Genomic DNA, 14,694 nt, shown 5'->3' with positions numbered 1-14,694 from the left:
ATGTCACCCACCTGTTTCCGTAGAAAACAACCTTGGAGTTCAATAATAGCACATTGGAGCATCTATACTTTGGAATGCTCAGGATACACTAAGTTAAAAAAAAAAAAAGCGGGTTGCAAAATACATGCAGAATCCGATTCTGAGAAAGCTGGGGGAAATTGGAGTGGCTTTCTTCCTAGGAACTGCTTCAGCCTCAAACCCAGAGTGATCTTTCCTTTCTGTCCTCCAGGACTTCTGATTGCAAAAGATCACAAGGAGGAGAAATCTGCTGTAGGTTATCCCCTATAGATAGGAGGAACCCAGAGAGGAATTCTAGTGGTGAAGAAATGGAAAAACTTTGTTAGATCTAGATTCAGGAAAAGGTTGACTTCTATCCAGAGATAGGCTAAAAATATACAATTTGATAGAATTCACTTAAGTTCCCTTGCTCATGTGAACTTTTATATATTTGCTATGAGACCCACCCTACTCTAAATTTAAGACTTGGGGACTTCAAGGAGTGTTTGTAAAAGACAAAATTCAAACAGCACAAGTTGGAGTTTACCGTCTTAGGATCCATTGCTCGATATTTTTTAGATTCAACTCAACTAATACTAGTGAATTTATATACTTTATGTGTTTGTTGGGTTATAATTTCCAGATAACAAAATGTACAGATTTTAAGTGTATATTGTGAATTTTGAGAAATGTATACGCTAGGTAAATATGACCTCATTCAAGATGGTCATTTTTATCTATCTAAGTCCCCTGTCATACTAATGATTTAAGTCAAATTCGAAATTTAAACTATGTAATAATTTTGACTCAAACTTAATATGTTTCTGAATGTGGTATATTTCTGCTTTGTTTTTCAAAGTTGAACCATCTTTTCTTTCCAGTTATAAAATGACGTATTTTTATGACAAATTTAAACAACATAGAAGTATAGAAAGAATGGCTCTCGTAATTCTATCCCCCAAAGAAACATAATTATTAAGTCTGATGTATATCCGTCGAGATTTTATATGTACACACACACACACATATATATGTCTACTTTTAAAAAAAATAGCATCGTTCTATACACGATGCAAATTTTTTTTTTTTTTTGAGACAAAGTCTCAGTCTGTTGCCCAGGCTGGAGTGCAGTGGGGTGATCTTGGCTCACTGCAATCTCTGCCTCCTGGACTGAAAGTGATTCTCCCACCTCACCCCCCGCAGGGAGCTGGGACTACAGGTGCATGCCACTGTGCCAGGCTAATTTATTTTGAATTTTTTTGTAGAGATGGATTTTTGCCATGTTGCCCAGGCTAGTCAGAAACTCCTGGGCTCAAGCAGGTCCACCTGCCTTGGGCTCCCAAAGTGCTGGGATTACAGGCATGAGCCATTGAGCCTGGCCCAAACTTTTTTTTTTAACCAAATACTTAAATCTATACTACATAGATCTAATGCTATACAGACATCATTCCATACCAATACATATATATAATCTTCATTTTTGTGTCTAATAAATGCTGCATAATATGGACAGTTTATAATTTATTTAACCAACCTCTCTCTGATAATGGACTTTGAGGTTATTTCTAATTTTCCACTTTTGCAAACACTTTATAATGAACATCTAGATTGATTTGAGTTTCTGAATATTTTCATATGTTAAATTAATAATATATATTGCTAAATCCAGAGAAACTGTACCATTAACACTGTTTACTGAAGTCTGTAAGAGAGCGTTTTTTACCCACACTTTCACATATACTGGAAACTCTTAAATCTCCATTAACCTGATTGAGAAAAATTGTATTTTGTTTTTATTATTATGTCTTTTTAAAAAATTAGTATTTTTGTTGGGCATCTTTTCAAATGTCAATTTGTGATGTGTATTTCCCCTTTTAATTTTCTTTGTCTGGTCTATTGAGTGTTTCTATTTTTAAAAGTTTATATCAGCCGGGCGTGGTGGCTCACGCCCGTAATCTCAGCACTTTGGGAGGCCGAGGCGGGTGGATCACCAGGTCAGGAGATCGAGACCATCCTGGCTAACACGGTGAAACCCCGTCTCTACTAAAAATACAAAAAATTAGCCGGATGTGGTGGCATGTGCATGTAGTCCCAGCTATTTGGGAGGTTGAGGCAGGAGAATCGTTTGAACCCGGGAGGCGGAGATTGAAGTGAGCTGAGATTGCGCCACTGTACTCTAGCCTGAGCAACAGAGTGAGACCCCGTCTCCAAAAAATAAAAAATAAAAAAGTTTATATTCGGCGTCTAGGCTTGGCACATAGTAGACAGTCATTACTAGCTACATAACTATGTGCCACTTATGCATATTTGCAACATTTTCACAAGTACAGAGAATAATACATTGAACCCCCATATAGGCAACACCCAGATTCCATAACTATCAACACGAGGCCAATCTGGTTCATACCATTCTCACCTACTTCCCGCCCTGACCCTGAATAATTTCTTTAGTGTTCTTTGTATGTAGGGATTTAAACTTTGTCATATGGTACAAATATTCCCTGCCCCCTGCAGTTTCCCATTTGTCTTTCAGTATGTTAATATTTTTGTGCCATACTGGTTTTAAACTTTCATGTTGTCACATCTGTTAATCTTTTCTATAGGATTTCTGAATTTTGTGTAATTTTTAAAAAGATCCCCTCCTCCCCAACATCAAAGTTTATAAAAATATTGTCTTTGGGCTGGGCACCGTGGCTCACGACTGTAATCCCAGCACTTTGGGAAGCCAAGGCAGGTGGATCACCTGAGGTCAGGAGTTCCAGACCAGCCTGGCCAACATGGTGAAACCCCCTCCCTCTCTACTAAAAATACAAAAATTAGCTAGGTGGGCCTGGTGGTAGGTGCCTGTAATCCCAGCTACTTGGGAGGCTAAGGCAGGAGAATTGCTTGAACCCAGGAGGCAGAGGTTGCAGTGAGCCAAGATTGCACCATTGCACTTCAGCCTGGATGACAGGGTGAGACTTCATCTAAAAAAAAAAAAAAAAAAAAAAAAAAAAAAAAAAAAAAAAGGATTACATGCTTTTAAATGGTCTATTGTTTGATAAAGTTTAATATTAATTTAAAACTTTGTACAGGTACAGTGAGGATAAATTTTTTAAAATTTCCACTAAACTGCAAAAGTGGTTTAACCAACATAAAATTATTCCTGATGAAGGACATAAAATACCTGTAACCAGTTGTTAAAGTGAGAAGGTGGGTTCTAATCAGATGTGCTCAGTTACTTCCATCTTAGCATCTCTGTTGTAAATCCTTGGGCCTCAGTCTTCTTGTTTGAGGCCCAAAGGCATTTATTTGCACATTTGTTCCTATTATCCAGCAGGACTATTTAAGAACATTCTAAAACGGGTCCCAAATTGCTGAAGATTTATCATCCTGCTATTCCAGGGATTGTTGGTAATCTTCATCCTTTCCTAATTAGAAGAGGCCCCTGGGCTGCAACTACAGTCAGCAAGGTGCGTGGGTTAGACCGGAAGAAGGAGCAGGCTAAACTCAGGGCAGCGGAGTCTTCATGCTCATCAGGTTCTCACCTCTTGTCTCCCTCTGCAGGCACATCCTCATCTGCCTTGCTGCCTACCTGGGCTGTGTATGCTTTGCCTACTTCGATGCTGCCTCAGAGATTCCTGAGCAAGGCCCTGTCATCAAGTTCTGGCCCAATGAGAAATGGGCCTTCATTGGTGTCCCCTATGTGTCCCTCCTGTGTGCCAACAAGAAATCATCAGTCAAGATCACGTGATGGCAAGTTGGTGGCTGGCTTCTCTGCTTATCGCCCTTCATGCAGTGGGCTTCCTTTGCTAGGAAGACAGCCAAGGGAGTTCGAATAGTTGGGGAGTGGGCTATCTTTTCAAAAATCTATTTGCTGGGGCTCTTAATTTCTTTAGTGTTCTTTGTATGTAGGGATTTAAACTTTGTCATATGGTACAAATATTCCCTGCCCCCCTGCAGTTTCCCATTTGTCTTTCAGTATGTTAATATTTTTGTGCCATACTGGTTTTAAACTTTCATGTTGTCACATCTGTTAATCTTTTCTTTAGGATTTCTGGATTTTCTGTAATTTTTAAAAAGATCCCCTCCTCCTCCCTAATGTGTCTGTGGACCACCTGGATTCCACTGTGCAAGGGGAAAAGTGTCTATTCCTTTCCCAAAGACGGAAAATGGAGGGCTTAGGGACACTAGATGCATCTTTCTCAGCATCACTTCCAGATGCAGTGACTTGTTGGGCTGCGTCCTTAATGGCCATGGCAGAGCAGTCCCTTGGGGGATCCAGCCCTGTACAATGCATCTCTTCCTGGAGAAAGCTGGCCTGCTCCAGACCCCACCATTCCCAGGCGCCCTTGGAGTGGACTCTACTGATGACAGACAGACCCTCTGAGAGACAAGACCCTCTGACTCTGCGATGGAAGATGCCAGAGATTTTCCTTTGGGGTAATTGTCCTTAAACAAAACCAAACAGATGAAACACACACAGGACTTGTGGCTAAAAAGGCTAGTTTTTCACTTGCATTTCTCAACTAACCCAGGTTTTACATGCATCTGTGAATGCTTTTACTACTACCTCTGTGGAGAGATGGAGAGACTTCAGATAAACGTGACGCTAATGAGTAAAACCCTCTCTGCCAAAACCTACACTCCACTTTAGGCCATTCTTGAAGATGAGCACAATTTTTAAATACTGACATCACTTCCGCTTCCCCCTCCCACCCCAGCTCAGCAGCCTCAAATCTACAGAGAAGAAGAATTATGGCATGAACATTCCCACAGACCCACCATCTTTAAGACTTGACCTCCGTAAGTTTACCAAAGGGCTCCTCACAATTGTGGTGGGGGTTCTGGTTCAAAATTTGGAGCAAACATGCAGTTTTTGGAAACTTTTTCTCATTTGAAGCCTCCAGTATGCTGTACTATTCTGGAAATTACCTTCAAGAGTCTCACTTCTTGTTTCTGTTGTGTTTTCTGTGGGCATCATGCTCTTCACGCTTGCAGTAGAAGGTGCTTTCTGGGTTTCCCAGAGTATCCAACGGCTCACTTTTCTCAAGTGCTGGCAGTAGCTATGCACTCACGGGCTGGTTTGGGTCGCTGGTGCAGCAGCGCAAATCTGTTGCCTTCTGAATTTTTCTCACCTGATGTGACACTGGCTACAATGAATCTTCTCTTCATCGGGCTGAATGAAAGATTCAAGAACCGTCTTCAAGTTGCATGGTGGGAATTATCAACCTCAGGGATACTCATTTTAACTCAGGCGTGTCCTGCTTTGTAACATTCCACTGTTGGGAGAGGGCAGGACAGGTGTGTTCTTGTGTGGGCAGGAGTCATGTCACTGTCCTACATATGTAAGAGTTGGGAAGGTGACGATTTTTGACACATCCAGGAACTCTTACTCTAGTTAGAATTTGTACAAGATCCAAGGTGAAAACCCCAATAAGCAACTGAATTTAGAGTTTAAAAATGAATGACTTTATGCGACATCTGTGGTTATCAAATTATATAGGTTGTTCAGAAGCAGAACGCTGTTTGTAGTAAGAAATCTTTGTGGAACCCCAGTGTGTGAAGTAAATTGTATTTTATTAACTTAAATTTATTTAAGGTTAAATTTATGGCATTTACTTAATAATATATGAGGTGGTGAAAATGCAAATTAACAAATTGGTAGTTTCCAAGGTAGAAAAATTAGGTGTTGAATGAATGTATATGTTGCTTTATTATAGTTTTATATATATATATAGAGAGAGTGTTTTGTATTTGAGTCAGGGTCTTGCTGTATTACCCAGGCTGGAGTGCAGTGGTGCAATCATGACTCACTGTAGCCTCTGTCTCCCAGGCTCAAGCGATCCTCTCACCTCAGCCTCCCCAGGAGCTGGGAGTACTGGTGCGTACCTCCACTCCCAGCTAGTTTTTGTATTTTTTCATAGAGATGGGGTTTCACCATTTTGCCCAGGCTGGTCTCAAACTTCTGGGCTCAAGAGATTCGCCCGCCTCGGCCTCCCAAAGTGCTGGGAATAGGCATGAGCTGTCACGCCTGGCCTAAAAAATATTTTTAAAATGATCTTTGAATTAAATATTCGTAGAATTTCTAATGTACCTCTTTGAGACCTAGGTGGTTGATGGAACAGAACTGCTGTTAAGTCCTTTGGGTTTCAAGTCTAGAATTCTTTAAAGGCAAATATCAGCTCATTCTTATTTTAGATTGACCTTATCAGGCATGGATTCTGGTCTCAGCTACTTTATGGTATAAATGCTCCAAGGTAGGGGGTTTGGTATATATTTTAAGCCCAGGTTTTTTTTTTTTTTTTTTTTTTTTGTGAGAAGCAGAATGTGCTTCTAGAAACTGGTTTTAAAGAGATGAGCTGAGAAAGAAATGTGGAATGGAGTATATTTGAGGAGGACAAAACATAACTTCACTTTTGAACAGAAATCACTCTAGCTTGCCAGCATGGGATGTAAACCAAGAGAGTAGAAATATACCCATCTTATTTTAAGTTGGGTTTATGGCATCACTCATTTATGTAAAAGCACTACAAACTCTTTAAAGAAAATTGGGAAACTACAGAGAAGTCAAAGAAAAAAAAAAGTAACCCATATTTCTATTGCCCAGGTATAATCCTTGTTAATATTTTGGTTTGGTCTCCTCTGTTTTCCCCCAGTATAGTTGTAAATAAATGATGTCTTTCAGAGTTGACATTTATCCTGTAGCTTGAATGGCATATAAATGCCAGTTGTATATTTTTTCATGAAGTGTAGGTTTGGAATACACTAGAGTTAGCTATATGCTTAAATGCTGATCACTGGATTCTGAGACTGACTACTGAGTCTACCTTTTTAATCAAGCCTAACATGAATGGGCTCCAAAAAGTAATGAATGTAATTCTACTTTTTGATGTGCCTCTGCACTTGGCTTGGTGAGTCATTATAAATAGCTGTTAAATATGTGACTTTACAGATTTTGATATGTTCAGATTGTAAAAAATGAATAGCTTATTTCATTAATTGATGGGCAGTCAAGAATCTCCCTCCCTTCAGTAGGGCTGACACTTAGGAGTTAGGTCATGGTTGTGGTTACTTGGCATGGCTAATCAGATTTTGTTCTGGTCAGAATTTGCCCAAGATCAATACCCAGCAGAAACTGGAGTTAGGCTATAAAAAACCATTCATGTTTCCGAGTGATCATTTCAGTCAGCGATTCATGTTTTACAGTGTTTAGTTGTTGATTATTAGAAAAAGTAATATTTTCTTCCCTTTATGATTACATCATTATAAATCAAGTCCTTCCGTGAACACATTTAAGGTGTGTGGAGATGAGATGTCTGAATCCATTTGGGGACGGGCTGCATTTTTGGGGAACTCTATGCCTGTCCAGTGAAGAGTGCCTAAAACATTAATTATAGATCAAAGATGTTCTGTTGAGGGACAAAGCTTGATGGTCATCAAACACAAGGCTTTGTAAAAATATGACCACCTATTCCACTTAGCGGATCTCTCAGGTGTGTAAAACTTCTCTCGCCAGTTCATCATGCTTCCATGAGCCCTCAGGACTGGGATTTGAGCCTTCCTGGCTCTTTATCCCTTGGGGCAGACATGGAACCATCTCTGAGGGACCAGGTGGATGCTGAAGCTCACCCAGTCAGGGCCCCTCTCCTAGCTCCTTTTACACTGAAATTAATCTGAAAGCTTTCATAGCCAAGGCTTTGCCTAGGTGCTATTATTCCAGCTGGCCAAAGAGAAGTCTTGGGCCAGATTGGGATTCTCAATGGATTTTATAGACATAATTCCCCTGCAAACTTAAAAAAATAAATGACCCCTACTTTATAGGACTAATTGTTTGAATTGTATCTTTCTCTGTATGTTAAACCAGATTTAAAACTATTTTATAACCACAATATGTAATCAGAGCAATATAGTGCTTTAAGATATATACCTTGTTTTATACCTTATGTAGGTGTCCTATATTAAGGCCTTTTGAAGTGGAGCTTTTGCACTTTATACTTTTTCTGTGAACTATGATAACTATATTTGATATTAAAGCTGTAAGTGGCATTTTCAGCAAATGAATATGTACATGTTTGTGTCTATTTCCAAAATGATTTCTGAACTATCTGCAGTGAAAATGTATCTGATGGATTGTAGAGCAAAGCACATTGCCTAAATTCATTTGTTAATGAATTGGGTACCATTGTTATTAAAAATGCGTAAAGTAATTGTTGTTCCTTGTTGGTTTCTTCTCAGAGCTGTGAAATTAACACATGAAAATATTTCCAGCATAAAATACCTAAGAACAGTTTATTTTTACTAAAACTTCTATAGTCATGTCATATAGATATAAATCTCAAATATAGGCCTGGTGCGGTGGCTCATGCCTGTAATCCCAGCACTTTGGGAGGGGAAGGTGGGTGGATCACCTGAGGTCAGGAGTTCGAGACCAACCTGGCCAACATGGCGAAACCCCGTCTCTACTAAAAAAAATACAAAAATCAGCTGGGCATGGTAACTCGCACCTGTAGTCCCAGCTAGTCAGGAGGCTGAGGCAGGAGAATCACTTTCACCTGGGAGGCGGTGGTTGCAGTGAGTCAAGATTGCACCAATGCCCTCCAGCCTGGGTGACAGAGCGAGACTCTGTCTCAAAAAAAAAAAAAAAAAAAAAAAAACCAAAAATCTCAAATATAGAATACAGTTCATTTATGCTGGATTTCATCAAATCACTAGAAGGAAGATCATGTGACATTTTAAAATCATAAATTTAGCAGGAAAATTTTTACCTACTTCTTTTAATTTTCTGTGGCAGTTTTTTAAACTTAAAGGACTCACAGATCATCAGATTTAGAAGAACAGTCTGGGCACAGTGGCTCATGCCTGTAATCCCGGCACTTTGGGATGCTGAAGTGGGTGTATCGCTTGAGCTCAGGAGTTCAAAACCAGCCTGGGCAACATGGTAAAACCCTGTCTCTACCAAAATTACAAAAATTAGCCAGGTGTGGTGATACACACCTGTAGTTCCAGCTACGCAGGAGGCTGAGGTGGGAGGATTGCTTGAGCCTAGGAGGCAGAGGCTGCAGTGAGCAGAGATCGTGCCACTGTGCTCCAGCCTGGGCCAAACAGTGAGACCATTTATCAAAAAGAAAAAAAGAAAAACCGTAAGAGAAGAAAGACTGGATAAGCATTATCTGTATCATTACAGTGGGTTTTTAGACTTTTTTTTTTTTTTCTGGCAGAGGTGAGGGGACAAGGAGTGGCCCCAAAGTTCTTTGGCAATATAAAAGCTGTAGGAAAACGTCCATGCAGAGGTTGAGTATCTCTAATCCAAAAATAAAAAATCAGAAATTCTCCAAAACCTGAAACTTTTTGAGCACCTATATAACAATCAAAGGGAATATTCCTTGGAGCATTTTAGACTTCTGATTTTTGGAATAGGGATGCTGTATAATGCAAATATTCCAAAGTCTGATATCTGAAATCCAAGCGTTTCTGGTTCCAAGCACTTTGGATAAGGGACATTCAATCAGTATATAATTTTCTGGGGGTTCAGACATCTCTAGTAGCCCATCCAGGTAAACAGCCTCTGCCCAACAGGAGACTAAGCAAGCACTCAAATCCTTTTGGTGCTGAAATTGGTTACTCAGTCTTCAGGACTGAACTTTTTTGAGGCTGTGGTCAGGGACAGTGGCTGAGGAAGTTGAGAGCTCTGCTTTTGGGGCACTGGCATGGGTGTGTGTGCCTCTCTCCCCGACAGTCTGGATTATTTGTTTCTTCTCTTGGGTGACCTCTTTTTCTGAGTCTGGCTGGGAGTTGATGCAGCCACCCCTGCTCCCTTTTCCAGATTGCCCTTTGAAGACCAGAGCTCAGGCTAGCCTCTCCCACTCTTTTCTTTAAAGGACTTTTCATTAAAAGACATTACATTGAAAGACTGTGTTAAAGAACTATACTACAAAGGGCTGGAGTGGGCAGACCCAGGGTTCTGGCAAGTTACATTTTAGGGGTCCTCAACAAACTGGGAACTTTTTCCTTGCATCCTCTTTCCTGGTTTACAGTTTCACAGTTCTTAAGATGGTGTTTGGGTTTGTCATACCATTCTGTCTACTTTTGTATAGTTGGATTTTTTCATAATAAGAACTTAAAAGATACGGTATTTGAGATTTTGTTCTCCACCGTCTCCAGAGCCGGTTCTCAGCCTCCTTTCCGGCCCCGTTTTAAGAGGGCTGGCAGCCCCTCTCTCCCAGAACTTATCTTGTCTCAAGTGGCACTTCTGTCTCTAACTGTCTCCAGCCTGGCGACACCTAGTTTACCTGGGAAGTCTTCTCTTTGGGTGTTAACTCACAAAAAGGAAGAGATCACCCTCACCTGGGTTTTTATTTATTTTATGCTTCTCATTAAAACATTTGATTCAGCTGCTTTGGCAATTGAGAGCAGAGACCAAAGTGCTATTTTAAAGATGTAACAAATAACAGTAGTTTATTTTTATATTCGGGCTAGTGATAGGAAAGTGGCTGAAGGTAAGGCCAGGAGCATGAAGTAATGGAAAACATACAGTGGCACTGATGATATTTGGGAGAGAGGGTTTCCTGTGAACAAAGCCTTTAGCTACCGGGTGGGAGGGACGGAGACGCTCCTGGAGTAATACTGCCATCTTGTGGGTTTTTGAGGCATTGCTATGTGGCGCAAGCGAAGCCCTTCCCAGTTCCTAATCATCCGAGAGATCACCAATTGTCTCAAAACGCCAAGTTATGTAATCTCTTTCTGGGCCCAGGTATGTTTCCCTGGATTTTTCCAAGCATCTCTCTCCGTTCCTTTTCCTCTCCTCTCTTCCCTTAGAAATTCAGTTTTCACCCCCCACCCCGGGTGTTTTAGAGGTTGCCCAATGTGATAAAGCAAATACTGTTGTTGGCTGTCGGTATTCGTGGTCCCAGGACCCCCCAACCCCCATACCAAAATCCCAGAGGCTCCAGTCTCATAGATAAAATAGCATTGTGTTTACATATTACCTATGCACGTCTTGTCGTGTGCTTTAAATCATCTCTGGATTGCTTATAATACCTAATACAATGTATATGCTGTGTAAACAGTTGTTAAACTGCGTTGCTTTTTATTTGTATTATTATTTATTGTTGTGTTATGATTTTTTACTGTTTCTTTTTCCCTGAATATTTTCGATCCATGTTGAATAGGTGGATGTGGAACCTGAGGTTACAAAGGGGCTGTATTTAAAACCAATTTAAGGTAGATGTGATTTAAAGGAAGTTTTGTGTTTTTGTTTGTTTATTAGATATGGGTTCTTGCTGTGTTGCCCAGGCTGGAATGTAGGGGCTATTTCCAGGCTCCATAATGGCACACTACAGCATTGACCTCCTGGCCTCAAGCGATCCTCCTGCCTCAGCCTCCTTAGTAGCTGGGCCAAAAGGCACTAGCCACCGACCAGTCTGGAGGAAGTTTTTAATCCACTGGAGTGAAATTTAACTTTTGGGATTAATAGCTCAATTTACACAAGTCAAATGTCATTATAACTCACATCTTTTTAAAGATGAATCTAATTTAAATCAACACTTAGCAAGTGTCTGTTTGGGATTACCTATTATGCTGCCTGCAGAGGGTTATAGGGATGGATGGAGCAGCTCAGATCTGGGGAGGGGAGAAGGCCACTGACTCTGCCAGATCCCCGTAGTGGAGAGGAATCAACAGTGCTAGGGAGGCAGGAAGGAGAGAGTGGTGAGTTTTCACCAGGGAGGAGCGAGAATTCTAAGCTTTAACTGATAAACCACGAGCCACATATAATACGGAATTTCAGTCCAGTGAAATAATTGGTAGACTCCCTAGGAATATAATTGGTAGACTCCCTAGGAATTTTCTTACAAGCAAATCTTATTTGACAGCCCATCACATAAGTTATCTTTCACATAAATGGTCTCATTTACTCCTCTCAGCTATTTTGCGAGGCTGGCATTACCGTTATTCCTGTTTTGGGTATGATTGGAAATGTATTTTGACCACTGCTATTGCAAGGATGTGAACCCAGGACTTTTGACTCTTAGGTTTAATTCTCTTTCCACAGAGGATTTATGGCAAATGAGTTAAAGGTTTTCATATAGGTGGGCACCAAATTGGAATTGTCAGTTTCAAAACTGTCCTATTAGTACAAATAATTGGATAAAATACAGTTGGCCTTTCATATGCATGGGTTGTATATCTGTGAATTCAACCAGCCTTAGATAAAAAATACTTAAAAAATTCAGTGTTGAATATGTAGAAAGTATTTTTTTTACAGTTTTTAATTGTACCTTTATTCAACTTAGTTCATTAAAAATGTACTTGTTTTAAAGATCCTACAAATAAAGTGACCACTCACTAATGTGGGCTATAGGTCACCCCTCAGCATGTTATTTATTTTTTTAAAAAAGCAGTATTTCTTATAGGAATCTTACTGATCACACAGTAGTTACAATAATGTCAGATGTGATGTATACATTCTAAATGAGACAGGCTGGTTAATAATTTACATAATGTAAAAATATACATATTAAAAGTTAGCCAAGTGGACAGATGCATGCAGTGGGGAGAGCAGGTGACAGGAACTGCTTTAATGATCAGTACAGGGCCCAGATGCAAGGAATCTGGGTTTCCCCTGTTATAGTAAATAGCTTTCACTAATGTATACAGGAATTCCATACACATCTAAACACACGAGGGTAAGTTGTGACCTGCTACATGTACAGTCTAAAGTGGTGTAACTGTGATCTTCCTGTGATACTCCCAAGAAAACTAAATAGTGGACCCCATGCAGGTAGTGGGAAGCACTGGTCTTTTATCACAGGTTGAACCTGAGGAGGTTTAACTCCTGACATTAGTATTTGTAAAGAGTGTATGGCTCCTTTTTCTATGTTTTCTCCACAACTGACATGCATTCAGTGTGGGGGAATTCTGATGGCTATTTGACCTATCAGTGATAACTGAACTACTATTAAAAATGTGGGAACCTTTTCAATAATATTGAGTTACACATTTAACATTAAAAAAAACAAAAACAAAAACATGGATCATCCATAGCTTTAAGCCAGAAGGTAGAAGGGAGTGTGTCTGAATTTTAATGCTTTTAGTTATACTATTCTGTGGTTTCTACCGCTGTCCTAAAGAATGACACTGGTACACTGCTTCTTTCCATACCAACAAAGGCACTAGTTTGAACTCAGACAAAAGCTGAAACAGAAGAAGTGCCACTCTTTCTCCAGGGTCTTTTGAGAAACTGGATCAAAATTATAAATTACTCAAGTTTTTGAGTGGTATCTTTATGTGTGTAACTAGAGAACAAACCAAATAAGAAATGTCTACCCCTGCAAGAGTGTGGACTTTGGGTGTAGTTCTGTTAGGAGTCAGGAACCTCCAGCGGCAGTTTACAGTCAGGGCTGTTTTCTTACACACACCCCATTTACCCTGCGTTTGTGCCAACTATTACGGCAAATGCGTTTTGCAGGGATTATGCTTCACAACTGAGGCCTACAGATCCTCTTAGGGAGATCTCTCTAGCTGAGTAGAAAACTTCTATCCGAAAAGGCGGTGGGTTCTGTGAACCTGAAGAGAAGACTCAGGGTCTCTCTGAAAGCCTTTAAATTACTGCTGGAATTGGAAGTTCCTATTAGTGAGAAAAGAGCATTAAAATAACTTGAAGGTCTATTTTATTGGCAACTTAGAATGCAAAGTATTTTATTTTTAAACTTTTAAAATTTGGAAACAAACTAGCCTACATTAAATAATATAGTTTCCAAAGCTGAACGTTCTCACTTGGAGCTGAGTTCTTCCGCTTGAAATACAAACACAACTTCTAACACTCCTAGGTGGGAACACTACTGTTTGAAGATCTATGATTAGATGAACTAATCGATCTCGGTTGGCAACATCCCTTTTTTCCCTTGGTAAGGGTTTAAAAAATTCTAGAATAGATGCATTTTTCTAGTTTTACACTGACAATTTCATCCCAAACGTCTCCTGGGAGGCATAGACCATGTACAGGAATCCATCTTCATCCTTCTCACTCTCATACACCTCTGAGACTGGTGTGGAGACGCTCACCATGCTATGTCCGTTCACCACCAGGAGGAAGGCTTGATTAGCATTGAGCTGTAAGCGCCTTCTAATTATCTTGATGAGCTCACTCATGTTGACGTCTCGAACGTCAGGTACAAGGAGCTTCGTTTTATCCAGGACAGGAAGCTGCTTCTCACCCTTGTATCGTTCTGTTATCACCGGGCTTTTGGCTGGATGCTGCTCTTGAATAAGTCGGACATCTACTCTTTGTTGGAAGGTGCGGCGCTGCTTGAAGGTCTTCTCCGCTGGCCTGGTGCGGGGATCCAGGCGGCGGCGGCGGCGATGGCGCGAGGGTCCCCGCGGCTCCTGGGGGCGGCGCGGGCGGTAGAAAGTATTTTTTCTTGTCATTCTGGAAGCAGTACAAAGTAACAACTATTTACATAGCTTTTACATATAACTAATGTAGAGATGATTTAAAGTATAGGGGAGGGCTGGGAGCGGTGGCTGGCGCCTGTAATCTCAGCACTTTGGAAGGCTGAGGTGGGCAGATCACTTGAGGTCAAGAGTTGGAGACCAGCTTGGCCAACATGGTGAAACCCCGTCTCTACTAAAAACACAAAAATTAGCCTGGCGTGGTGGTGCATGCCTGTAGTTCCAGCTACTCGGGAGGCTGAGGCAGGATAATCGCTTGAACTCAGA

The 14,694-nt window shown here is 40.6% G+C and overlaps 2 protein-coding genes across 3 annotated transcripts in view; one reads left to right on the top strand and one right to left on the bottom strand.

Moving 5' to 3' along the window:
• Positions 1 to 8,186, top strand: part of ACER2 (alkaline ceramidase 2) — a 46,530-nt gene extending 38,344 nt beyond the window's left edge. Inside the window, exon 6 of one of the 2 annotated variants that reach the window (XM_031014187.3) lies at positions 3,544 to 8,186. In XM_031014187.3, coding sequence (XP_030870047.1) covers positions 3,544 to 3,730 — 187 coding nt within the window. In that variant the 3' untranslated portion in view covers positions 3,731 to 8,186. The remainder of the gene's footprint in view (positions 1 to 3,543) is intronic. The other variant, XM_055350673.2, reaches the window with a different exon arrangement.
• Positions 8,187 to 13,926: 5,740 nt separating this feature from the next.
• Positions 13,927 to 14,478, bottom strand: LOC101133681 (microtubule-associated proteins 1A/1B light chain 3B). Its single transcript, XM_055351766.2, has one exon. It carries the CDS (start codon positions 14,401 to 14,403, stop codon positions 13,927 to 13,929), a length of 477 nt encoding a protein of 158 aa, XP_055207741.1. The 5' UTR covers positions 14,404 to 14,478.
• Between the last annotated feature and the right edge of the window lie 216 nt (positions 14,479 to 14,694).

Source organism: Gorilla gorilla, chromosome 13, assembly GCF_029281585.2.
Source record: "Gorilla gorilla gorilla isolate KB3781 chromosome 13, NHGRI_mGorGor1-v2.1_pri, whole genome shotgun sequence".
Taxonomy (NCBI): domain Eukaryota; kingdom Metazoa; phylum Chordata; class Mammalia; order Primates; family Hominidae; genus Gorilla; species Gorilla gorilla.
The sequence above is the reverse complement of the archived record's forward strand: the minus strand, read 5'-3'. Positions and strand labels throughout refer to the sequence as shown.

Bases quoted from the DNA above. Each gene is read 5' to 3' on its own strand.
- LOC101133681 (XM_055351766.2), bottom strand. From the start codon at position 14,403: ATGACAAGAAAAAATACTTTCTACCGCCCGCGCCGCCCCCAGGAGCCG.